Below are 25,087 nucleotides of genomic sequence, written 5' to 3'. Positions count from 1 at the left end.
AGTATCAGTGAGCGGAAATATTGTTTTGAAGGACCTGACCCACACATAAGTCAGCAGCCTCTTTTGAATTCGTAGACATGAAGCAAGGCATTCGACTTACGTTTGGGGCAACAAGTGACTTTATAAAGGTACGGTCATTGAACTCTGTAGGCCGGCGGTTCTAAACACCTGTCGCGTCGGCTGAATTTCGACAAGAGCCCGAGCACAACAATATCGTTAGTTTAGGTGTCGGCGTTTAGAAATCAGCGAGAAAGAAGGTTCAACAACACGCATACATCCCTTAACTGCTTATAACGTTGCAAAATACATCAATGTAAACAAAACCGAGAGAGCGAGACAAAGGGGACAAAGAAAGACAGGGAGGTAATTAGCCACTGTAAGTACCTATATTACGCGGGACACAACGGTCCTCGTATTCCACCACAAAATTGGTGCACCCGAGACGTCCCAAAAGACAGTGCCGGTGTTTAGAAGCCGAAATTCGAAGACAAACGGCTTCCGCACCGTTCGTCTCACTCACACAATGCCTTCCGTCAAGTCGCGTCTTGGGACACGGCCTTCTTGCAGAGGCGTTCTTTTCTATATACACGAGGTGAGTGCCCCCCCCCCCCCCCCCCCTCTCACATGCGACTGCCACGTGAGTTCGACGACCGCACGCGAGTTCAGCCACAACAACAAGGAGCCGTGGGTCGGCGACGAGTAAACTCGTAGTCACTGCGTGCTGCGACAGAAGCGCCTCCTGCGCGCAGATGTTTTTTAGCAATTCCAGCAGTTCTTTTACTCACTATCGCTGAGTTACTGCTACGTAGCCGGCCTATAAGCAGCAAACACGCACGAGATTCCGCTACTGTTTCTTAGACACTCAATATCGGAGCGCGTCCACGCCAGAGTCCACCCATTGCTCCCACACACTTGAACTGGAAATAACCGTTTGTCTGCGTTTACAGCTGCCGTAGTGTATATACAGCTGGCTGACGCCGAAAGAAAGGGTGCAGGCGCGAGGACGCCGAAGGAACAAAACATTAAGTGCGCTGTTCTCTAGCCGTATATGGGGTTTGCCTTCAAGCCAACGGCGCAAAGCCACGCGCATATATATATATATATATATATATATATATATATATATATATATATATATGTTAATAACAAACTTGGGTACCGCGACGACGACCACAGCTCTCGCGCCTGCTCGGAGCATCGGTGTAACTCTCCGTGCGGAAATGATTCTGCTCTCAGTCTCTCTTAAACTAAAGCGCAGCAACGGCTGTTAAGACGACGTAATGACAGCAGCGGTATATTGTCCGCAGATGTTTCCTGGCGCACTGACAAGTGATACAGAGCACGGCGCCCTCCGTTGACTGTATACGTAAAAATATTATGCGACTTCCCGGGACTATACATGGCCGGCTGCTATTGTTAGATACACGCCGATTCCTACGACTTGCAGCACATACGGGGGCGTTGAGTCGCCATACGCTGGAACTAGCCATCACCAATAAGGCAATGCGTGATGACACATATTGCGGCACATTATATTTCTAGACAATGCCTTCTATAGTGCACAGGCGACATCAAGAGAGAACTGGCCACGGTGTACAAACGAAGGGCGGCTCGCAGGAATGAGCGATGGCGGGGAAAGAGGGAGGCGATAATGGAAAACTCCCAAATGCCGGCAGGTTGTCATCTCGCGGTTATTTCCGTCGCTGATGGGCGTTAGACTATTCGTAAACGTGACTCACTCGGAAAACGTATATATAGGGTGTACGTGTACGCAAAGAAATAAGAATAAATAAGTGCGCAAAGAGCAGTAAAGATATATAAAAAAATATTTGCAAGGTGGAAGTGGGAATTCCTCTTCGGACTAAGACGGACTTCACGATTCAGCTCCCGCGCAGCGACATAAATTTGCGCGAACTCGTGGCACGAAACGTGCGGAACGCAGCGTGCGAAACGCCGTCGCGTGTGTACCGCAACACATAAAGCAGTCAATAATACCGCTTCGCGTTGACTTCTCTATCATTATAACTCAAAAGTGTGTTTGTGCTTATAAGCGCGTCGTCGCGTCTAAAGAAATAATAGACAAAGAAAGAACTAACCAATTAAAAAAAATTGAAGAAATATCTCGTAACTTGTAAAGGGACCCAAACATCCTACTTATCCTGCGTACTTTCATTCTTACGAAGCAATACCCTCCTCCTAACGCAAATCCCATACCGACCGGTGCTGTAAATGTGAAAGAGCTCAACTATACCTCCGTAATCATCCTCAAAGATATGCCGAGCTAACTCATTATAGCCAAAAGTACAATGGTTTCGTATACGACTACTTTGCTGTTTTCATACGGGACCTATACAATGCGGGAATTGGCGGTGTTATAGACATTTTATTCATTAAATAAATTGCGTAAGCTTGCGAAGTTAGCTTTTAGTTATTGGCAAATGTTCCACGCCCACACCTTTAGCAACCATCGTGTGCATTTTTTTTTAATGTTTAGTAGCGACAAAATCTATATTAAAGCAGTACATTGTATATCGGCTTCGCAAAACAACACCCGTTGCCTGCATATGTTTCTAACCATATACCGACGCTTCAAAGACATATAATCGAGAGTGAAACACTGCTTCTGCAACTGCTCTGTATTGAGTATAGTGACCCATATTGCTTCACATATGTGCGGACTCCATATTATTGTGACGATCCTCCCATTTGTCGGAACTTATTCATTATTTATTTGTGTTGCCGTCAAAGCCCGAGGGCTATACAGCGGGGAGTCGTAAAACGGGAAGCACAACAATAAAACACAAAAAATAAAATAAACAATGTAACATATTATAGATTCGCAATTATACAATGCTATGGAATGTCTTGCCTAATCGTTTTCAAGTACGACAAATAAGGTAAACAAGATAACATCTTCATAATCCCTGTTAATACAATTTTAGCTAATGCCTTCCTTAATAGTGTTAAAGTACGCCAAATAAACGAAAAAGAATGTTAATAATTCTTAATTATACAACGTTAGAGAATGCCTCACAAAAGAGTTTGTAATCGACAATGACGACAATTTCACCGGGAAGGTCGTTCCATTGCTGTGATGATCTGGGATGTACTATCGACCAAAAAAAAGTTTACGGACCAAGGGATCTGATAAAAAGCTGAATATCTCCGCAGCCTCAAAACGCAGCCTGGTATTCCCATTTCCAGCCTCTACTGGTATATGCGAACAACATGCGAACAACATTTTATTGGCTATACGTTTAAAGGCTGCTCGGATATTTAGCGTTTTCTGAGATCCCGTGGTCCGTAAACTTTTTTGGTCGATAGTAACATACATACATGTTTACATCGATGACTCAGTCACACCTACAAGTTCAGCTGCCGCGGTGGTGATTCCAGCATGATCCGTCAAAATACAGCTAAAAACGTCACATGTATCATCGACAGCTGCTCAACTGGTAGCCCTCCTTGCGGCTATTCATTTCATTCAGTAGGAGCCACCCCAACCATGGTCAATATTGTGTGATTCAATATTATGTGCACTGCGTCATGGATCACATGAGCAGCTCGTCGCAGAGATCAGACAAGTCCACCATCGAGGAGTTGACGAAGGACACGATATAATATATCAGTGGTTGCCTAGTCACTGGGGCATACATGGTAATGATCAAGCGGACGCAGCTGCCCGATCTGCCCATGACGGCGTTAACTGCGTTGCCATTCCTCTTTCGAGAGCCGACGCAGGCAACTTTCCGCGCTTGTGCGTAACCAGCATTGATTCAATGGAATTAATCTGATTTCACAAGTGCACGCCTTCATACCCGGGACCCTAATTTACAGCTCCGTATTCCGTCCGACCTTCCACGACGTGACTGCACCCTTCTAGTCCGTCTATGGCTTGGAGTAGCATTTTCAAATAGGTACTCCTTTCTGATCGCAATGGCCAAGAGCCCACTTTGTGACTTCTGCGAGTGCAGCGAAACGATCGCGCGCCTTCTTTGCGAGTGCCCTCGTTTCAACCAGCAAAGAGCAGCCCTCTCAGCCAAGCTAGACCAACTGGACAAGCGCCCAATAATGAAAAACAACCTGCTTGGAAACTGGCCTACCTGAACATGAGCGCGAGCCGCTATGAAAGCACTGCCACGTTATTTAAAAGACACGGGACTGTGTGACGTAGAATGTATTAGTAGGACGTTGACACTGTGTAACACTATGTAACACCTTCGCAGACTGTGTGACAGCGCCCACAGAAACAGTTCTGTATTGTGTGTTTTCTTTCTTTTTTTTTCGTATTCTTTCTCTCTCATCTATCGCATCCATTTCCCCCTCCCCCGCTACAGGGTAGCTAACCGGGGATGTTCTCTGTTAACCTCCCTGTCATTCCTTTGCCTTTCTTTCTCTATATCTCTCTCTGGGAAAAAAAAAAAAAAGACTGACTGACTGAAAGTGTTAGTGCTGCCTGTTTGAATTCCGACTTTATGGCTATGATTGATGCGGCTTGACAGGTAATGAGACTGAAAAACGAAGTCACTGTGAAAGGGGGAATGGTAATAAAATTTGTGAAACAAGAGTCAAACGTGCTATCGTTCTACAAGATGCAAGTCATGGAAGAAATAGATTGTCTTTCACTGATGTTATGCTAGCGGTACAGTTATAATTTGAAAACATGAATCCGCCGGAATTATTTTGAACAAGAATGAGTGAAGAAATACGGTTTTCGTAGTATGGGTCCAACACAGCTGCAGCGTATTCTATCTTAGGACGCACTAATGACTTGTAAAGTATTTATTGCATGGATGATGGTGCCTTGGAATAATTGTGGCGTAAGTAACCAAGCATTTTAGCCAAGCAGATGGCCTTTGCGCGATTCATCAAAGCCCGGACTCTCTCTCTCTCTCACGCACGCACGCACGCACGCACGCACGCACGCACGCACGCACGCACGCACGCACACATACATACATACATACATACATACATACATACATACATACATACATACATACATACATACACAACAAAAAAAAAACTTGTTTAGGCTAAAACTGCTCGTAATAAATTCCAGCCAACGGCTGTGTTGGATGCGTTATCAACGACGGCGACCGGTCAATGGCAGAGTGCACTAACGACCGAAAAGCTTTGCGAATTCGAGCTCGAGGAGTCGGCTGGCACTGTGCACTCGCTTAATCAAAAACTTTGTGTACTCAGTGCACATTCCTTTTACTAGGAAAAACCTAAACAAAGTTCAAAGCCTATCCAATCCTTTATCGCGCACACTTCAGTAAGAGCATGGTCGCGCCCGATGGCGACGAAAGTCATCTGAACTGAACAATTGAAAGAAGATGCCTCAATAGGCTGGAGTCATCGTCCCGATAATTCGACAAAATTCGACGGACTAGCCAAGCTATTTGTCCGTACGAAGAAGGTTGAACTATATTTCTGTAACAAAACCCTAAGGTGACGGACGTCCGTTTAAGAAAAAGCACAACGGCTTCCGGTTAGGTGCCCCGGTTAGACTTATTCCCGCGCCAGCATAGAGTGCTGACGCCTTTACATCCGGGGGGTACTACTCTGGACGTTGTCGAATTGCGCCATATTGTCAAATTCTGTAATGGCGGCATTTTAAGCAAATCATAACCCTGTGGGCCAATCAGAGTTGACAAGATGGCGAACTTTACAATACTGCGGTATTTGTCAACGCCCACAATAGCACTCCGGGTCTGTTTCAGCGAATTCTCTCCCGTTCGCATGGCAGGTAGTGCTCCAGGGGCCCCCATCGGGCCCCTGCTGCCGCTTCTGCACTTTCTCGCCATTCATCCGGAATGCGCACCATCAGCGCGACCAGCCAAGCGCAGCTGACAGCAGCCGAAGAACCTTGCAGACATGCGCCGCCGAGCGTGCACACGGGGCGGTGCGCGCGCACACGCATGGCCAACATGCGTCCAGGCGCCCGCGCGCGGCGCGAGGCCAACTGCTGACGCTTCGCGCCGATGCCTCCTCTGCTTCCAGTGGAGATCCAAGGCCGCAGCGGTTTTCTGCGAGAGCCCGAAACGCGGCGCTCTTCCTTGCACAGGCGACAACGGCACGCCGCAAGGGCAGCACCGAGGAGGTGCCCAACGTCTTAGTACGGCAGAGGCGCGGCTGAACATGTCGCATCTCGAATGTACACAACTTCATCTACTTTGGACTTGCCCTGGCACAAAGGCGTGTACTTAGGGGTGTGATGTTGAGAAGTGACCAACATCAAAACTATGAACGATGGCTCGTGGACAATACATTTTATAGGTCGCTCTTGCAATGCCCGCAAGAAACGGGCCTCTGTGCTTATGTTTCACTTCATTCCGATATTGTGTCACGGGACAACCCAGGAAAATGAGACAGTGCTTTTTTTATAATTTTCACGGCGAGACGACCAGAAATAGTGAAACAAACTGCTTCACGAAGAGCCCTCCAGAGGTTTCTCGGGATGCATCTGGTATGTTACTGTTTATACGGGCAATCTCTCATGATGCATGCTGTTACCATCATGCACTAGTTTCACTATTAAATCATTTTCTCAGAACGCGTAGTTTCTGTCAAAGCACGTGCGCACAGGCTGCGCTGCGCGAGTTTTGACAGAGGCTTAGCGACGACAACAGAGGTTGGCAGCAGGCTCCAGGTCGGATGAGACAACTGGGGCCATAGGTACTGTCCTCTACTGCCCTCAGATACACATATACTGTCCTCTACGGCGTTAGAAGGCCGGGGCAGTCTGATCGTCGCATTTTGCGAAAAATGGCGCGGCTGCGAAAAGCATGACCTCCGAACCCGATGACCTTCTGTGGCCCGACCGCCACAGAAGAATTTTCGAGCGAGCAAACATGTCAGAATTCACCGACTAAGCGAAATACTCGCAGTGAGTGTGCGCGCTGTGGCGCTTTTCTACTATACGGCTTAATAAATAAACTCTGCAAAGGCGTTCAATGCGCAATTTATGGGCTACCCATGCGCAAGCAGCACGGTCAGAATGCTGCCTACGACATATTTTCCCTTTTGTCATTATTGAGATAGATCGTGATCCACCGTTGTTGTTTTTTTTCCCAATATTAACTGCACTCATCAGTACCAAACACGTGCGCCTGGAACACTAACATTCGGACGTTCCCAACAGTGAACCCGTACTCAAGGATTCACGTTTGACTCTGTGAAAGCAGTCAGAAAACGATCCTCTTCAGAGCTGTATTCCTTGAATAAAGACTTCGATAAAGAAGACAGGGGTCATGCACCTGCATTTGTGTGTATTTACACTTACACATCCTGTACTAAAAATGTCTACCTCTTAGTCATCCTTTAAAGAACAAAGCGCATCACAATAATGTCAATGTCCTTGCCCGCGCAAAGGCGAGAACATTTCTTGCAGATGCATAGAGCAAGAATCAGTTTTGAAATATAACGAGGCAGCTCGTCTTGAATACATCATGCACGAAAATAATAATTAAAAAAGCGTACAGCCCAATCATTTCTTTTTTTTTCCTTTAATTTCTTTTCTTTTTGTCGTACAAGCCATGCGATTTCATTCTTGCAAGTCAATATACTGAAACGGCATCACCATCCCTGAAATCTTAGGACGTGCAGCTAGTGACCGTCAGCATACATAAAGATACGCGGTGACAACCTAAGAACTTATTACAAGTTCCACCTACCAAACCCCACTACACCTGCCTGCCCACTGGGGCTCCGCACTCCAAAACATAGTTCTCAGAGATACACCGAGATTGATAAAACATATCTGCAGCCAGAGGAACCGACAAAAGGTTGCACAGGGTAGTTGTGTTTAATAACTCAATATTCCCAGTGTATATATGTCTGTCGCGCAACGACAGTGCTCGTATACAGTGAGTAACAAATAGAAATAACCGTTACTAACATTTTATTAACTCTTCTTTTCAAAGAGCTTTTCCAGTTCACGGACCCCAACACCCGAACGATCCGCAGACACAACTTGACGGACTTCATGATTCGAACGTTCCCAAGTTGCAACCTCGGACCGGCACGGCGATTTTAAAAGGGTGCTTCCAACAGTGTATCTCACTTGTCCCTTTACGCGTTTCAGTTTTTCATTACATCATCTGTATGTAAGGCATTAGAACGCACCCACGTCAGGGGACATGATAGCCACCATTAATTTGCGGGTTTACTTGAAGAGCAGGGGGAGCACGTTGACTGACTGATCGGCGACAAGAAAAAAAAATAATAACAAACGCGACGCAGCAAAGTTGCGCGTGAATGGCCAATGATCCCGTGTAGGCATTGCAAGCGATACACTGGGCCTTATCGGGCACGGTGGCAATCACAGAAGGAGAGTGATGGCCTGCGTGAAGGCGAGAAAACAGAGCTCGCGAACATAACACCTCGTTCTTCGTCATTGCGAACCTCCGACCCGATCCTTCCTCGTCTGCGTATTTGACGAGCGGTTCGGGCTGACTCAACCAACCAGGGCAAGAAGGACGACTCAGCTAGATTTCTGGCGGATCGCCCGAACGGCTACATAACATGAGCGCGAAAGGCAAAACTTTAGTCCGACATGCAGAGCTTGCGAACAGGAGCCGAATTCACAAAGCTTTTCTTTCGTAAGTGTTCCTTGCCATCGACCTGGTGCCTTCGCTAATAGTATTGCAACAAGGAATATCAGGACTGGCTGAAATTTTCTCTTACGAACAATTCTAGCGTAAGAGCTTCTGGTGAATACGGCCAATCCTGATGGCTATTCGCGAAGGCACCAGGTCAATGGCAAGGAGCACTTACGCGCACTTTCCCCAACGCCACCAAGCCGAGTCGACCTATGCCCGCTTGCTGGCTCACGCAGGTCTATTTGGCCGTCGAAATGGCCCCGCCGGGCAAATTTCAGCCCGACAAGTCAACTCGTCTCGCTTTTGTCGTGTTCATGCAAACACACTATTAAAGGACAGTTTGTCGGACTGCAGCTAGCGTTTTGAAGCGAGCGTATGTACGCGCAAACATAATGAGGGATGCGGCATGGCAGATGGCGGAGAGGCTCTGCAGTTTACAACACGCAGCAGCTACTCTGATGCCATTACGAAAGACTTATGCAACCGCCACGCAACAGCAGTGCAACATATCGTGGGGCCACTGTCGTCGGGGCGAGAGAGACACGAATCATCGGTCCCCAACACTTGTTCTCTGCGTGCTCACCGAACATTTTGGAAAGCGACGATAAATCACGCACCTTCCTCGTCGCTTTACGCCACTGTCTTGACAAGGAGTGTTTCCTCGTACTCATTACGTGACGAATTAAGACACTCTAAACTGCGCTGAAAGCAAGAAGAGCTCGCTGCGAAAAAAAAAAATAATAAAGTCGGCTACAGAAAGTACACGCAAAACTACGAAAGAAAAGCTTCACGAACTTTCCTCCAGACGCATAATTTCTTTTCCGCCTCGAGATGGAAAATATGCTCACACGGCGCTATCGTGACATGAAGGTACGGTGTCAGTTTTCGCTCTGGTAAAGAGAGAATTGGATAGCATCGAGTCGTCGAATTCGGACACAAGAAAACGGCGCATAAAGACAAAAAAAAAAAAAAAAAAAAAAAAAAAAAGGCCAGGCGAAGTACGAAGTGCACTCGGCTTCGTTCTAGAACGTCTGAGTGACCTAAGAGCCCTTACGCCCTGCCATGCACGCGATGAAAGTTATTTCGACTACTTCGAGCAGCATATGTGACCGCAATCGTTAAGATCACAGTTGCTGCTAACGTACAAGTGCCGCACTTCGATGTAGCGCAAAAGCCTCCTAATGGCATTCACAAACGGCACAAGAAGTATATAAAAAGGACTCACGAGAAAAAGGAGCACGAGGAGAGCACGGACGCTGCAGAATAATGCAGGCATAAAACCGGCAGTATAACAAACAAAACAGAATGGTGCACTCATTCTCGCTACGCGTTCTCTGTGCGTTGTTCTACACATTAACCTACGAAAAAAAAAAAAAAAAAAAAAAACCCTCGCCCAGCGAGCTCACTTTTTCTACGAGACATCCAGACTGCTTGCTGCCCTCACACTAGGACATGCCCCCTTCGTGAGCTACGTCCAGAAGTGCTCGCAACAATGCCGTACCTGACGTGCTCAATTCTCCCTCTCTCGGCTGTTTCGCACACCCACCCATTTGAAAAAGGACGACCGGGTCCGGCTCGCCTACCGTGCCTTCCGCAGGTGGAGGAGGCAGGTCCGCAGCCTGGCCGCGCAGGCGTCGCGCACCTTGGCGCCGTAGCCGTAGCTGAAGCGGACGAGCGTGCGTAGCACGCTCTTCAGGAGGGCCGCCAGCGCGCGCAGCCCGGCGACCAGCGACGCCAGAGCACGCTCGCACGCGGCGCGGCCCCGGTGCAGGCAGCCGAACACCAGCGTTGCGTTCCGGCCGCCACCGGCGGTGGTAATCCAGAGGACCTGCGCGTCGATGGCGGACGGCGGAGTCTGGTCGAGCAGCAGCGACAATCCAGGCGTCCAGCCGAAGCACGCCGGGGAGAGCACGACGCACGACGTGGACCAGCCGGAGAACGAAGCCGTCAAGCCGGACGACGCCGACGAGTGGCCGCGCCGCCGCGGCACCTGAGCGAGACGCTGCTGCTGTTGCTGGCGGCGCCGCGCGCGGGGCGACGACGATGACCGCAGCTGACGGCGTGCGGCAGCCGGTGGGCACCGCGGCAGCCGGCCCGCCGGCGAACCTCGCGAAGACGTTTCGCGGCTGCCGCCGCTCTCCAACGGAGCACCCGCCAAGGAGGGGACGGCGCTGAGCATTCTCCCAGCGCGCGTACCGACGCGAGCTGCTGGCCGCGGGCCGGACGAGGAAATGAAAGGACGAAGCCGACCGCGCTTGCCCGTGTTGCCAGGGGAAAGAAAGAGCGGGGAAAAGTCGGCTTAAATGACGGCACAAGCGCGACAGGTGACGCGCGCCGCTCAAAGGGGACCGACGCAGCGAGGAGAAGGGCGGGCGGGAGACGTCCACCTCGCGCGCGGTGACGGAGATATTGTGTAGCCTTTGTTTCGGCAGCCCTTTCTCCGCTTCGACAAAGGCCAATCCGCGTTTCTCTCTCTTTCTCTCTCTCTCTATTTTTTTTACATCGCATAATACGCGCACACCGCGCAATGTGTCACAACGCCGACTCAGACAAGTGGTGCGTCGGTCCAGAAAGCGATGCATCACGGGCAGGCATCTCCTTTTGTCCATCAATCTTGGATCCCTCAGTGATTCAACTACCCCTGTACGTGTCACTATACGAAGACTGCAAGCTCAAGTACGCTTTTGAACAGGGGGCGGTGAACCTGTGTACGCTGCAGCAGGCGTTCGCTGTCCACGTACTTGAATCGCTCTGCCAGTGCCCTGAACAGAAGATGGTATCTGGCGACCGCATCAAAACGTCATGGGCAGGAGAAAACACGCCGAGATATCCACGCAAGAGGCGTCTCATTCTCTTGGTGCTTTTCACTCGTTTCGCGTCACCGAAAAGGTCCCGCCTGCGCGCTTCACCGGGCCACCGCGCAAAAAAATTCAGACGAGGGGACCCGACTTCCAGATCTGGGTATAATGCATGTGGGCAGAAAAGCAAAGAAAGAAAGAAAGAAAGAAAGAAAGAAAGAAAGAAAGAAAGCACGAAAGAAAACGGAACAATGTTTTTATTTACCGGCATATAACGCGCGTTGTGCCACGGTGTGTTCTTGCGCGACTACGACATTGATAGTATCGCACGTGAGCCTACCACGGCTTTTAATTGCTATAGTGGTGCGAGCAAACGAACTTAGATAACAACACCGAGTTCCGTTTATTTTTTGTTCCCGTAGCACGCGCACCGAGAACGCACACGTACGAGCCCCTGCAGAGTAAACAACCTCATGAGCGCGCCACTGACGTTATCTGCCAAACGGGCCCTAAGACGCATCCTGTAGGGCTGACTCGTAAACGGCAAGGCACTAGCAGGGAATGTGCTTCCAATTTGATTGCGCGAAAGCGGTCATCAGTGAAAACATGTGTATAGTAGCTGAAAACATCACTAGGTGTGCGGCTGCTTAAAATACTGTCCTCCTCCGCATTTTTCGTGGTGAAACCCTGCAGCGCTCGGACGGCGCAATTGCCGGCCTTGATCGCCAGGCTAAACCAACCTGTTGCTACAATTCACCACCTCCACCATTACCACCACATCTATTGACTCGCGTCTTCAACCGAGCTTAGAGGGGTGCACCGCCCATGTTTTATGTTTCGCAGTCTATACTATATACAAGGTCTTCAAGGTTCAACTAACGCTAAGTTTAATAAAAAACGGGTTTCAGTTCCATGACGGGTTTCAGTTACATTGACGTGCAAGGTTTGCTGCTCCCATGAAGGAGCACAAGACGCCCTTAACGGGCCCAATAGGGAGCTTTAGAAATAAGGACGCAAAGTTAGGGGACTCTATCGACCAGACGCACAAACGAAACCACAGGGAGTACAAAAGAAGGCACAAGGCGTTCACTTGTACGTAACAGAGATGCGTTGAGGGACGCCGCATAGTGGTCAGCCCGAGCGTCTTTGCATACCGACCACACCGGAAAGCGGCCACTGCGGCCGGGAATCGTACCCACGACCCAACGCCCAGCAGTACAACGTCACAGTCACTGTGCCATCGCAGCGGGCACCGCGATGTTCACTACTCGAAGCGTCCACGATAAGGCTCGCTGCAGTCAGCCGCGCATCCTAGCTTTGTTATTCCTCGTTTTCCGCTCGACTCAACTGCGATTTTGAAAGGAAGTGGGCAGAATTCCAGAATTAATATTGTTTCCAGCAAAGGGTTTCCTCTTTGCGGAGGGGAAGTACAAAATGAATTGCAGGAGACTGGATGGAATTGATAACTGAGTTTAATCTCAAGAGAATATGGTATACGGCAGAGAGTTGTTTCACTGCGGAACGGGCACGCGCGACTGCACGCAGTTGTTACTATATACTTCAACAGTGGCATCTGTCAGTATATCTCTCTCTGTCTCTTTCACACACACGTACAAACACATGAGCATATTTTTAGGGCATTCTTATATAATAGACCGCCACAGACGAACATGGCGTAACGAGATTATAAGCCCATTTAAAGTGCACGACAACTGCAACGAGCAACGTCATAAGCAAATTGAGAATTGTGGTTAAAATGGCCGATGTCTGATTTCGCACTATGTAGTTGGAATAGATTTTTTCCAGTCTGCGCCATTTAGACTGCAGACAAATCGAAGCACCGAAGGGCGCCATAGGAAGTGGAATAAAGTATTCAATGGCTAAATTAAAGTTCTATCAATGTTTTTATTGCGCGCGAAACTACGGTGGCAGGACCTATACCTCCGCCTTTTAGAATTTTTGCCCAGTGAAGAAAAATACAACCCAGCGAATCAAGATGGAAGTGAGCAGATGATAGTTCGTGGATGACGAATTGCTTCGCAGAGGGGAAAATAATAAAGTGTTTAAAGCGAAGCTTCCTTAGCGGACTCCGCCATTTGAAGAACAGCTTCTTTGGGAAGCGCGACACACCGTCTTCGGTGGTTATACGTGTACTTCATGCAGTGCTCTTCGCCGTATGATGAGAGTGAATTGAGAATGAGGAGGTGGCCTGACGACGACACGATAACGACGGCTGGACGACGCCGGCGCAAGGGAAAGGAAGACGGACACAGTAAACCCATGGAGTGTGGAGCGTTGTCGCAGTAAAAATAGCAGCGAGCGAAGCGTCCGGTCACGGCGCATCGCTTGTTTGGCACCCGCAGGCGAGTTGGGAAAACTAGACACCACCGGCTAACAAGCAAGCAAGGCGGATGAGTGTGATGCAGAGAGGACGGTGTGACTCATGCTTCCAATGGCAGAGCCCGCCTGCGCAAAGAGAGAGCACGTACAAGGCACGCAGGGAACAAAGTCGTGGCGTGTCCCACAAACACGCCCAACAAAAGTAATTTTTTCCGGCGGTGGAAAACACACGTATATACGCGTACGCAGTGGGGAAATAATGCGGTGTGGGGGCTCTAATAATTGGTGCACTGCCACTGATATACCGTAGTAGAAGCTACTAGCGTGCATTTACACGCATGATGATCAACAATACTATACCGACGTAATGCGCGCGGCACGAAACTTGCGCGCACCTGTCCCGCTTAGAGTTAAGTGCTAAAGAGCCAATTCCGAGTGAGTTCAGAAAATCCCTTGCTATATTCCTTGCAATGCCTCGCTATGCTAGGTAATATATGTTCTGTCCATGCTTCGTCTGTGGGGCGGTAGTGGATTGAGCTTGGTTCTGGTGCAGCGTGTTAGCACTGACTCACTGCTTGTACAGCGGATAAAGCTATGTTAAGCTGCGGGCGTAACACCAATGTGAATTCAGCCTGAGACAGCTGGATATCTTATGCGTTTGCTAACTGCCCAGAACTCCAGGACGACACAATTCACCGAGCCTTCAGGAAGCTCTCTCACATTTTTTTGCGTGTCTTTGTAAACATGCTCTCTTCCGTCTCTGGCCTCGTGAACTTCAGTTAGCGCTGACAGCGCGCCACATTCTGATAAAGACAATAAGAAATCAAAACTTCGGCAGCGCAATACAGATGCCAGCGGCTGCTGCCAGACCAGATCAAGCGCCAAACTGCCCCGACGTCTACGTACCACTGCTGGAGCTACATTCTGCCGAAGCTCCACCGCTTATCAACAGAGCCGGCACTCCTACCCTCTGTGGCCTCTGTTGAAGTAGCATTGAGTTACCGAGCGTAAAGTGCACTTAGGAAGACCTGAAGGGGCGAAGCAGTATACCGGCCGCGACTGCGTCACTTTTCCACTGGGCGCACAGAATCGCAAGATAGACTGTAAATCCTGCGAGGTGTTCATGCCCTTGTCATTCCTTATGCTATAATAAGATGCAAACACAGGTTACCTTAATTCACTAATGTGATCGATTCAAGGTGAACTAAAAGCATATTGAATTCCACCAGATTTATATCACGAGACAATTCAATTTGTTTCACCATGAGCAAAGCGCACAAGCAGAAGCATCATAGCAACTCGCACTAGTTCACGCACGGGCGAACACGAGTGAACTTGCTCGTTTGACCACGCCCCAAGCAGATGTCGCCAAGCGAGAACGTATACGCATGCATGCTCGCACGAGCGTGCGCGCGCGACAGAGAGTGTGGGTTTGTGTGGAGGAGGTGCGCGCGTGTGTCCTGTATACAAGTTCGAACAGATATTTGAGAAAGATACCTTGTGGCAGATAGTACAATTCCTCCTCTCGACAGAATTACTTTCAGAAGCGGATTTACTTGTATGACAAAAAACAAGGTAAAGTTTTCTTTAATTAGGGAACATGTTGCCACTATGCACTTAAAACCAGGCTATGATGAAATCATACCCATTTATTAGAAACACTCGCATTAGCACCTCTTTCGAAATATCCGTTCACGAAACGGGCCCCGAAATCCATTGGCGTTTCCGTTCGTTCTATCTAGCAATGCCCAAGAGAAGCCTTTGGGAATCTATATATTGGCTGGAAATACAATGCACTTTGTAACGGACTTTCGAGCCGGATACCTCAAAAAGTCTGCAATATCACGATATCTGCTAAACAGATATAGCTTTACTAATGCTCGTCCTGAATTTTGCGATTGTAACGTGTGTATTTAAAAAGACACTAGAAGAAAGCTAGCTTGAGAGAGTAGGCTTCTGTAATAACGAATTCATTATTCGTAACGAAAACAAAGTTTTTGTAAGCGAGAAAATTATGAAATGGAAAATCGGAGCGGCGCAACCTCTTGTGGACTACGGTAACTTTCATATGTGACGTCAGAACTTCTGATTCACAGAGAGTGGCTGCTATGTACCGCCACTGCGAGCAGCATCGCTTTGTCTGTTTACAGCCGCCGAGGCGGCAACCACCCTCGCCCGCTCCGGCCGCGGAGGCTCAAGTGTACGTAAACGGGTATACTGAACCCAAGCAGAGCCGTAAGAAGAACACCTGCAGCGGCCAGACAGTACGCATCGTATACAAAGAGGGAATAAACAGTTTCTAGAAATCATAACAGCGCCACAGAGGAAGGTCACGTGGAGAGGACGTCAACTCCCCCGTCTTGGCGCGGGCGGTGCAAATTGAGGAGCAGCAACGGGACCGTCGACGGCAATCGCCTACGCAACAAAGTGATATATTGGCGCACAGAAAACGATCATAGACTTCTAGACGAATACTCTGTTGATCTAGCTCTACTTATCATTTTCCTTTAGTGTCCCTTCAAAGGAATAATTAGAAACGTGATTAGTGAGGGCTTGAGAATTATCTCACGAAACATTGTGATTAAATCGCAATATTTGATGAGATAATCGGACCATTCACCTCTAGTAACGTAGGCATTTTCAAGTAATTCGCCCGAAATTGCTTAAAGTTGTTGTTTTTTTTTTCTTCGCCCACAAAGGAAAAAAAAAAAAAAGAAATTGCTTAATGTAGGAGGAAGAACACGCGGAATAAAGCGTTGAAAACTGGAGTTCTAGGATTTCCAGGATGCGAGCGGATGACGCCGACTATACTACAACCCCCCCCCCCCCCCCCCCGTTCCCTCTCTACAAACAATATAGTAAAATACAGTAACTGTAGGTCAGATTAGTGCTTTATAGGTTCCGTGTACACACTACTACACGTCGTTCACACTGCTGCCGCGGCTGCTCGTACAGATAGAGCCCTCTCAACAAGGTTTACGAAGATACAAATATAGCAGCCACTCGAGATACACGCCCTTCGCCAAGTGACTGCAAACCCTCAAGATACTCTTGGTGAGCGTTACTGACAGCGGTCAAGGCGAGCAGTTTGTGAAAAAGGACAGCTGCGGCTGAAGGAGCTTGTCCGCATTTCACGGGTTCAATGCACATTGATTCCTGAAATAAAGGTGAGAAATTCGTTATAAAACATACCTATAGTTTCTACGATGACGAAGGCACGACGACGGCGACACTTCGCTGACAGACATAAGAAGCTCACTGCTGACATCTAAGCTGTCTTTGTGGGAGGAACGCTGAAAATGACCCCTGCGCTTAAAGCCGCGCAGGGAATGACTGCGCTTCACTTTGTCCACGACCAGATGACTTCAATATTTTGCGAATATCATGTTCAGCTGAGCTTCCGTACCTCTTTTAGCGTATCACATGAGAACGATTTACAAAGTGTGCATGTTCATCGTCTCATAACAGCCCCACACGACAGCGTCACACGACAGAGTTACACTATAGCGGTATACGCTCAAACTACGTAGGTTCCCTATGGGACACCTTCGTTACGCAGTAAAATATCTTAAGACCACTCTGCAGAAGCTTAACGGAATTAGCACAAGGATGCCAATGTGTCATGTTGTGTACAAATAGCGCAAGCCGCACGAAAGCGAATTGCATCATGCGGGTTAAGTTAACGTCAATGTTTGTAGTATTGTGGTATCGTATTATCCATCGTTTTTTTTTGTTTTTTGTTTTTTTGAGGGGAAGGAAAATAAGAGAGGAGAGCCGAAAGGTGCGCGCGGACTTCGTGCTAAAGGAAAGCAAGAGAACATAGTTATTTGGAGGAAGCTTAAGCTTCACCTTTAAGAGTGGAACGCGATAGCATTCAAAGATCACTGAGTGTTTGTCAGGCTTCCCGGCAACTGCAGCTTTCTTTTTTCTGCACCTCGGCGCGCCACTGCCGCAGGGAGCCTACATACTTAAGCCTACATGCAGGCGAGCGCCATCTGGATGGCGTTTTTGCAAGGACCACCGACTGGGGCGCGCCGCTGTATGAAATGCTGGAAAAGGGGTTTGTGTTCGAGTTTCCGCGTAACAAAATTATGTTTTCTCGTATATTCAAATTACAATCCGACGCTATCAAGCCGGTAGGCTGTGGTTAAGTCGTACTTTTCTGACGCATTTTACCTTGAGAAATTCAATTAGTTCACCAGCGCCTCTGCGCCACGCGGAGGGCCTGCGTGGTCGGCGTGGTTCGGGGTGATTTTCTTGGCCGGACAACGCCGCGGACGCCGACACCGGATTGTTTTGCGACACGGGGCCCTTAACGCTGTCGCGTCAAAACAGCTAGCGATATAAGCGACGTTCGACACCATCAAGCGTCAAGTGATAAACGATCAAGTATCCGTGAAGCCTGGTCTGCGTTCCTCGCGAAGGTCCGTTATACGGCGCGAGCATTGGAGTTGTTTACTCAAAAGAATGCGGGGTCGCCCCGCGGCTACACCATAGCATGCAGCATCGCAACCAAACGCGATCAAACAGCCTCACAAGGCTACACCCAACCATATCTCAAATCAGAGTTGGCGTTACTGAACCTCACCCCCTGCCTAAGAGGTTGAGGTGTTTTCAGGAAACATTTCGAGAAATGTCGGCGGTCATCAGCGACCTCACATCAAATTCATCTCAACTTCATTACTGAGGCCGAGGTCGAGTCCTCAACTTCGCCCTCATTTCGAGAATTCGAGGTCGTGTCCTATATACGTCGAATGTACTCTCTCATTTTCATATTCCCGTCTCCCCTTAATTCTCTCCCAGGGTATAGGGTAGCAAACCAAATGTTTCTCTTCCTGTCAATCACCCTGACTTTCCTATCTGATTTCTTTCTACCTCCAGTTATTTGTGTTTTCTGTGCGCTCACCGGCGTAAACTTGGTCTCGAATGCCATTGGTACAGGCCCCTCAAAGCGAAAATGCAAGCGCAATTAAATATAATGCGTTGTAAAAGCACTTAACAACAGTACGGGGTTTTACCTGCGAAACATGCATTGTCAGGGCGTTCTTTTGGATGAGGTAGGTTACACCTGTTTCTCAACTAAGCAGACGCCCGCCCCTCTTCACAGCGCCTTTGCTCTTTTGGCTGCTGTGCGGAAGGCTCGTGTCCCTGCTGCCTGCAAAATACTTCTGTAGTATAGCGGCTGCATGCCTGCCGCAGCCTAGTCTGGAACATTTCAGTGGCTATCGTTCTTTTTTCTTCGTTTTTTTGTGCGTGCGTGCGTGCGTGCGTGCGTGCGTGTGTGTGTGTGTGTGTGTGTGTGTGTGTGTGTGTGTGTGTGTGTGTGTGTGTGTGTGTGTGTGTGTGTGTGTGTGTGTGTGTGTGTGTGTGGTGTGTGTGTGTGCGTGCGTGCGTGCGTGTGTGCGTGCGTGCGTGCGTGTGTGTGTGTGTGTGTGTGTGTGCGCGTGTGTGCGTGCGTGTGTGTGTGCGTGTGTGTGCGTGTGCGTGTGTGTGTGTGTGTGTGTGTGTGTGTGTGTGTGTGTGTGTGTGTGTGTGTGTGTGTGTGTGTGTGTGTGTGTGTAAAAACATACACACCTGTGAGTAGGTGAAATTCCCAGCAGCTGGTGGCAGGCGTGGATCAACGGGACCGCGGAAAACGGATATCCTCGTTTCGCGGAATGCGCAGCAAGACGTACTAGAGTTGTTCTAAATTTTAGGGTGTTTTCGTTCCAGATTTTTCTTCCCTTTTTCTGGTTCGAAAAATAACGGCTGAACCCAGTTCGATGCGGTTTATAATTGTGCGCATAACCGAAGAATGACAAAAGGAATTCGTAAATTTACTCTGTACAAGAGCTCGAATCAGCGTGCGCGGTGAATAAGCGGCGGAGGTGAGAGCTACCCCACGCTGGTAAAGAACGACTAGAAAGCGGAGATGCTGATGCTTCGTCCTTCGCAATCTCGCACTCCTTTATTTGTAGTCAATGCATATTTTAAAAAAATAAGCTAACTTTATTGCTTATCATTAAAACATCTTATCATTGCCGGAGCATCAGGGCTAACTATAATTTCGCCAGAAGGTGCTGATTCGTATTTTTTTTCCTGCTTAGATTTGCGTTAGAGGCTCAGCTCCGAACTGAAAATTTTCGTTTTCACTCGACGGACTAGAGTTTCGCGCCTAACTCTGCGCATTTTGCAGAGTCGCCGACAATGCACGTCGTAGCGGATATCTGCGGCGCGGAGCTGCACCGCCCATTGCTACAGCTTCTCTCCTGATACATGGAGGCTATACCGCGACCTTTTGCACCACTTCATCTCGCTATTTCGAGAAGGTCGGTAGTGGAGAAACATCACCTTCCATGTGGCGAGGCGTCAGAACAGAGAAGTGGCTATTCGCAACTCAAATGAACTGCAGGGGGCGCTGCGAAAATTGGCCGCGTCTGGCTACACTGCGCAACATGGCAGCTATACGGAGGTCCCCATGGAGGAAGGAAAGGAGGTCCCCCCGTCGCCGCAACCGCTGTGTTGGATGTACAGTACACTGTAGTTTGATGATTTTCGTGCAGTGTGATGCCGGTTTGCGCCGTTTTGTGGAAGGAAAGCGAGTAGCTTACGCCGACCAAATTATTTTAGCCGATCTGAGAGAGGCACAGTTGGTAATGAGGCTGAAGTGGTCGCACAGTGTGTGCAAACATCTGGCGTGACAGCGGACCCGCACGAGATTCTGATGAAAATCACCGATGTATTCTTGAACCCATTGGTCGTGGAACCGAAGTACTCGTGCACTGCTGGATGGTTAGAAAAGTACAACCACGTTTCTGCTGCTTTGATTCACTGTTAAGGCGCGGATAGATAGTCCGGTGTTTCGAGCGTGCGAGACAGCGACCGGCGAAGTTGGATACGTCTCGCTGGCCTCGCCAGGATTGCCGAAATCTTACAACCTGCTCAGTTTGGCACGTTTAACATGGCCCGCAAAAGCGCACCAACTTGCTCGATCAGCTGTTGCCACTGTACATGCGGATAAATGCGCAGCCGGCACGCACTTTCTCATTGTTGTTGCTTAACACATTTTCGTTCGGCGAAGGCGCAAACTCTGCATGCTCTTTTCAGTCCAGAGAGCAAGCGAACCTAAAACCAAGCTTTGCACTTTATCGCGAGCATGCACTATGAATCTGTGGCGAACCTTTCCCGCTACTTTTGCGTTCCTGTTATCTATTTTACATTCAAGATTCGCACAACGTGACTGGTGCTTCGCTTAGCTGTAGTTATTGTAGTAGTTGGCGCATTGTTTCCCTCGTAGAGAACAAAACGATAAATAAGAAACCGAGAGATCTGCTTACTACAATAAAAACACATTTGCACACCATGTACATACTATGGCTTGTGCTACGTGGCCTGACGATGCAATGATTACTCCCCGCTGTCTACGAACATGTCGCTTATGGTTGCTGTGTAAACTATAATGAAATAAAACAAATGTTTCTGTGCAAATTAATGTCAACTAAACTATTGCATTGTGAGTATAATTAATTTTCCATGTTGCAGCACGCATACGCTGAACGTTATCACGATGGCAGTAACAACCTCAACGCAAACTTCCTGAAGTTCGCTGTAGCGCTTTACTGCAAACATAGTACAAGCAACATGATCGCGTTCTCTCCACACAAACAACAAACCGACCCTCGCCGGAAAAAAAAAAAAAAAAGAAAGATAACTTTCTCGAGCAAGATGTTGGGAACACAGCTATTGCCGTTGTCGCAGCTTTGCTGTGATAAGATTCGCAATCCACGTGGCTCTTCGGCGCCGCAAAACTGCAAACCGCAGTATAATTCCAAATGGTAGCGCGCACCCGATCGCAGTGCGAAGGCTTCGGACGGAGCGTCTGCTCCGACGCTCCGACCTCCGTACGAGGTTTCCGGCGCTCGCCGCTAGGTGTCGCATGAATTGCTGGAGTCGCGAATAGCTGCGCGCATAGGCATGAGCGCGACGGCACGTGGCTTCACCGCCAGCTTTCTCTCAAAATGAAGCCGAGTTGAATGTGGGGAGAAGACCAGACCCGATAAGGCCTAGTCTTTCCGCTTTTCCCGGAATTTGGTCCGCTCAGGCCGGACGGGTAGCCGTTTCTAACCCGTTCGTTTGCCCCCTTCACGGGAAGTGAACGGGGGCAACGAACGCGAAACGAATGCGGGCATTGAAGCACCTGTGTGCTTCAGTGCTTCAATGCATAAAACGACGTTTTGTTAAGAAAGTAACTGGAACACGAATGCATTTCTCCGCAAAGTTCGGAAATTATTATTTGGAAACTGGTGTCATCCGGAGAATTCGTTCCAAGTGGATCCGGATCGCCTTGCGAGCCCCACGGCTAGAATTTGTAAATTAAGATATGGACCATAAGGTAGTTAATGAAAAACATAATTAGTGAATTTTTGTTAATCATTCAATTATGAATTTCAATTGTTAGTGCAAATACTGTCCGCCTCTTCGAGTAGACCAGCTCATGAACTAGAATTGTGCTATCAGCGACAGGCAACCTTTAAAATGTTTTGAAAGTATTCTCTGAAACACCCTGTATAGCATATACGCGTTTTCTAACTGAACCTTTCTAATGACAATGAGCGCTTTTGTAGTGGTGGCCTGTTCGTTCTAGATTAAGTTCGCTCGTACGACTTTCTTAAGTAACGCTTCAAATATCGAGCTTTTAGACGATTAGTACGACGTGCTACAATTTCAGCCCAGTTCACACGGGAGGAGTGGCGACGTGCATTTACGAGACCGATGTGGTCATCCTGAACGCTAGTTTAGTCTTGCCTTTATAGAAATAAAAATAAATAAAGGACTTTTCACTGTTCAATGGCGACGCGTCTACTACTGCTCACTTTGTTATTAAATAGGATAAAAAGTAAAGAAAAATATAAATTCCTGCAATAGATAGTATTTTAATTAAACAGGAATAAGCAACGACGCTAAATCTGGAAGTCCTCTCGGAAAGTTTCAAGTATTCGTATGTCTGAGGTACATAAGTTTGTTTCAGAAGCACGCCTGAGACACTCAACTACATATATGGGGCCAAGAGTCAATATATTATGCCAGCGTCTTCCAAGAAGCGTTGAAGTCCTTTGGTCGCTTTGTGATGTACTACTTATGGCTATGGGCAAGTGAAAAAGGTCTACGTGAGCCAATTATACGCAGTTCTTGCTCAAGGCGCTGCCTATGTGTAGTGTGTTTTTGACAGCCGATGGGTATAGACAGGTATACGCCGTCGTCGTGGTGGCCACACGAACATGTTGGAGAGGACATTCGATTAATCCAACAGAGGAAGTGCTTGTTGTAAGCACTAGCTTGGTGCAATGCGGCTAGCTAATAATGGAAGAGATTTCAAGAGGGCACGCGATTTCAAACGTGTTTTCAATTGCTCTGAATGCTGCAGTCGCCATTTTTCAGCTTGGTTTCCCGTACCTTGTGACCTTGATTCGTTCCTACAAGATCGGCATAGCCCAGTAACTGTTACTCGTTTGCACTCGCTGGGCGGCCAGTAATTGATACTAAAATGAGTATCGCTCGCACACCGGAAAATAAATGCGGATAAACGCATGCCTTTTCACGATTGCATCAGGAAAGACGTTCGACAATTTATGTACTGCCTAACGCACAATCAGCAGTGCTTTACTGTAATTACGGTGTTAAACACGCGAGAAAACTAGTCCATGTGATCACACTTGTAATGAACATTTTTACCAGACAAAAATTAGGCGTGGCTTTGCTGTCGCAAACACCACTGACCAGCGGAGCTGAGGGGAAGCCTCAGCAAAGTTGTGCAAAGCTAGGCGAAGAAGAGCGTGGTTTAGTTAAGCAGGATCAAAGCTAAGCGAGGTTTAATGGAGTTAAACATTGCTTGGCTATCGTTTTGCTTGGCTATCACTATTGCTTGGCTAATGCTTGGCTAATGCTTGGCTAATGCTTGGCTATTGCTTGGCTATTGCTTGGCTAAATTCACGCCTAATTTTTTGTGCCTTGTAAGCCGCATATACGTGCTAATGCACGTATATGCGGCTTACACTTTCATCTTCGCTTCGGCGACGATTGGCTTCAACTTCCCTTGCCCGTTGCTCGGGATCGGCTCTCCGTTTCCTAGCACGCTCACGAGCCGCTTCTCTACGGCGTTCCAATCGAGTGGCTTCTTCGGGAGTTCTAGCGGTCGGCTTCGCCATTACGCTACGTCGAGAAAGTCCAGGGCGAGAAAGAGGCCCGCCGACTTGAGAGCCCGCCAGTTACTAGGGGGCGCTGACGTCATTACTGACGTCATTACTGACGTCATACCACGTGCGCTCGGCGCGATTGTGCATTGGCTCCGCTGCCGCTCTAAAGTCACTGGAAACTGACTTTACACTGTAACCCCGCACAACTCCGCCCTGCCACCTGTGCCACCGGTCCTCCTCTCCACTCACCTCCCTCCTCACCCCTCGCCACACTCTCTTCCCTCTCGCTATACACTTGCCCTTCTCCCGACTTGGCTATGCGGCGAACATCGCTGCGCACGGACCAAGCTCGACTTTAACAGCTCCGCTGTAAAACTATAATTTGAAGAAGCAGTCGGATTGGATTTCGTCAGCTCAGCAACATAACGCAAGGATAGCAGAAGTCATTGACATCATCTTTGCGAGGGGTGTCTAAAATTTGAAATTGTGTACGTATACGATTCGTACTTTAATGTATTCTGTTCCCTCATCTAACATGGGCAGTGAATCGACGGAATCGGCGATACAACTCAAGATTGAATAAACGTTTATATGTGCACATAATTGCGAAACAGTCTTCAGACAAGCCTTCATTCATACTTTCGCACTGAGATTGATTATCATCGATAGATAACGTCCACATTTTTTTAACCGTGAAGGAAACGGAAGACAGTACAGAGGAGCTCTAGGAAAGTATATAAAATATAAATATATAAAAGTATATAAAAGGCGAAAGCAATCCGTTCGTTCAAGGGCAAGTCCAGGGCAACATCGAAAGACCCCTCCCCCCAGAGAGCGTGACCGAAGACTCCCCGCTTTCCTCCCTTTCCTGCGCGAGATTGAGCCGCGATCGCCGGCTCACCCTCGCACGCTTTCACTCGCACATACAGCATACGGCGCGCGGCGACGATTTTACCGCCCTTGGACCTCACGGTGACGGCAGACATGCGCCTGAGAGTGTCCATATAATTGCTATCGCAATAACAAATTCGAAAGGAAAAAGACTGGCGGTGGTGAGTTACGAACTTACGACCCCACGCTCAGAAGCCGAGAGTCCTATACTCAGCTAACCACCCAGGCTTGCAGAAGGTGAATGTATCTGAACCATATGAATGTGTTGTACCGGCGGTAC

The 25,087-nt window shown here is 48.4% G+C and overlaps 1 protein-coding gene across 3 annotated transcripts in view; it reads right to left on the bottom strand.

The window, feature by feature from the left end:
* LOC119436380 (cGMP-dependent protein kinase 1) overlaps positions 1-25,087 on the bottom strand; it is a 184,868-nt gene that overhangs the window by 91,992 nt on the left and 67,789 nt on the right. Inside the window, exon 1 of one of the 3 annotated variants that reach the window (XM_037703206.2) lies at positions 10,190-10,800. The exons of the other annotated variants lie outside the window; for them this stretch is intronic. Coding sequence (XP_037559134.1) covers positions 10,190-10,785 — 596 coding nt within the window. The 5' untranslated portion in view covers positions 10,786-10,800. Of the gene's footprint in view, positions 1-10,189; positions 10,801-25,087 lie in introns of those variants that run through there. 3 annotated transcript variants of the gene reach the window in all.

Source organism: Dermacentor silvarum, chromosome 1, assembly GCF_013339745.2.
Source record: "Dermacentor silvarum isolate Dsil-2018 chromosome 1, BIME_Dsil_1.4, whole genome shotgun sequence".
Lineage (NCBI taxonomy): Eukaryota > Metazoa > Arthropoda > Arachnida > Ixodida > Ixodidae > Dermacentor > Dermacentor silvarum.
The sequence above is the reverse complement of the archived record's forward strand: the minus strand, read 5'-3'. Positions and strand labels throughout refer to the sequence as shown.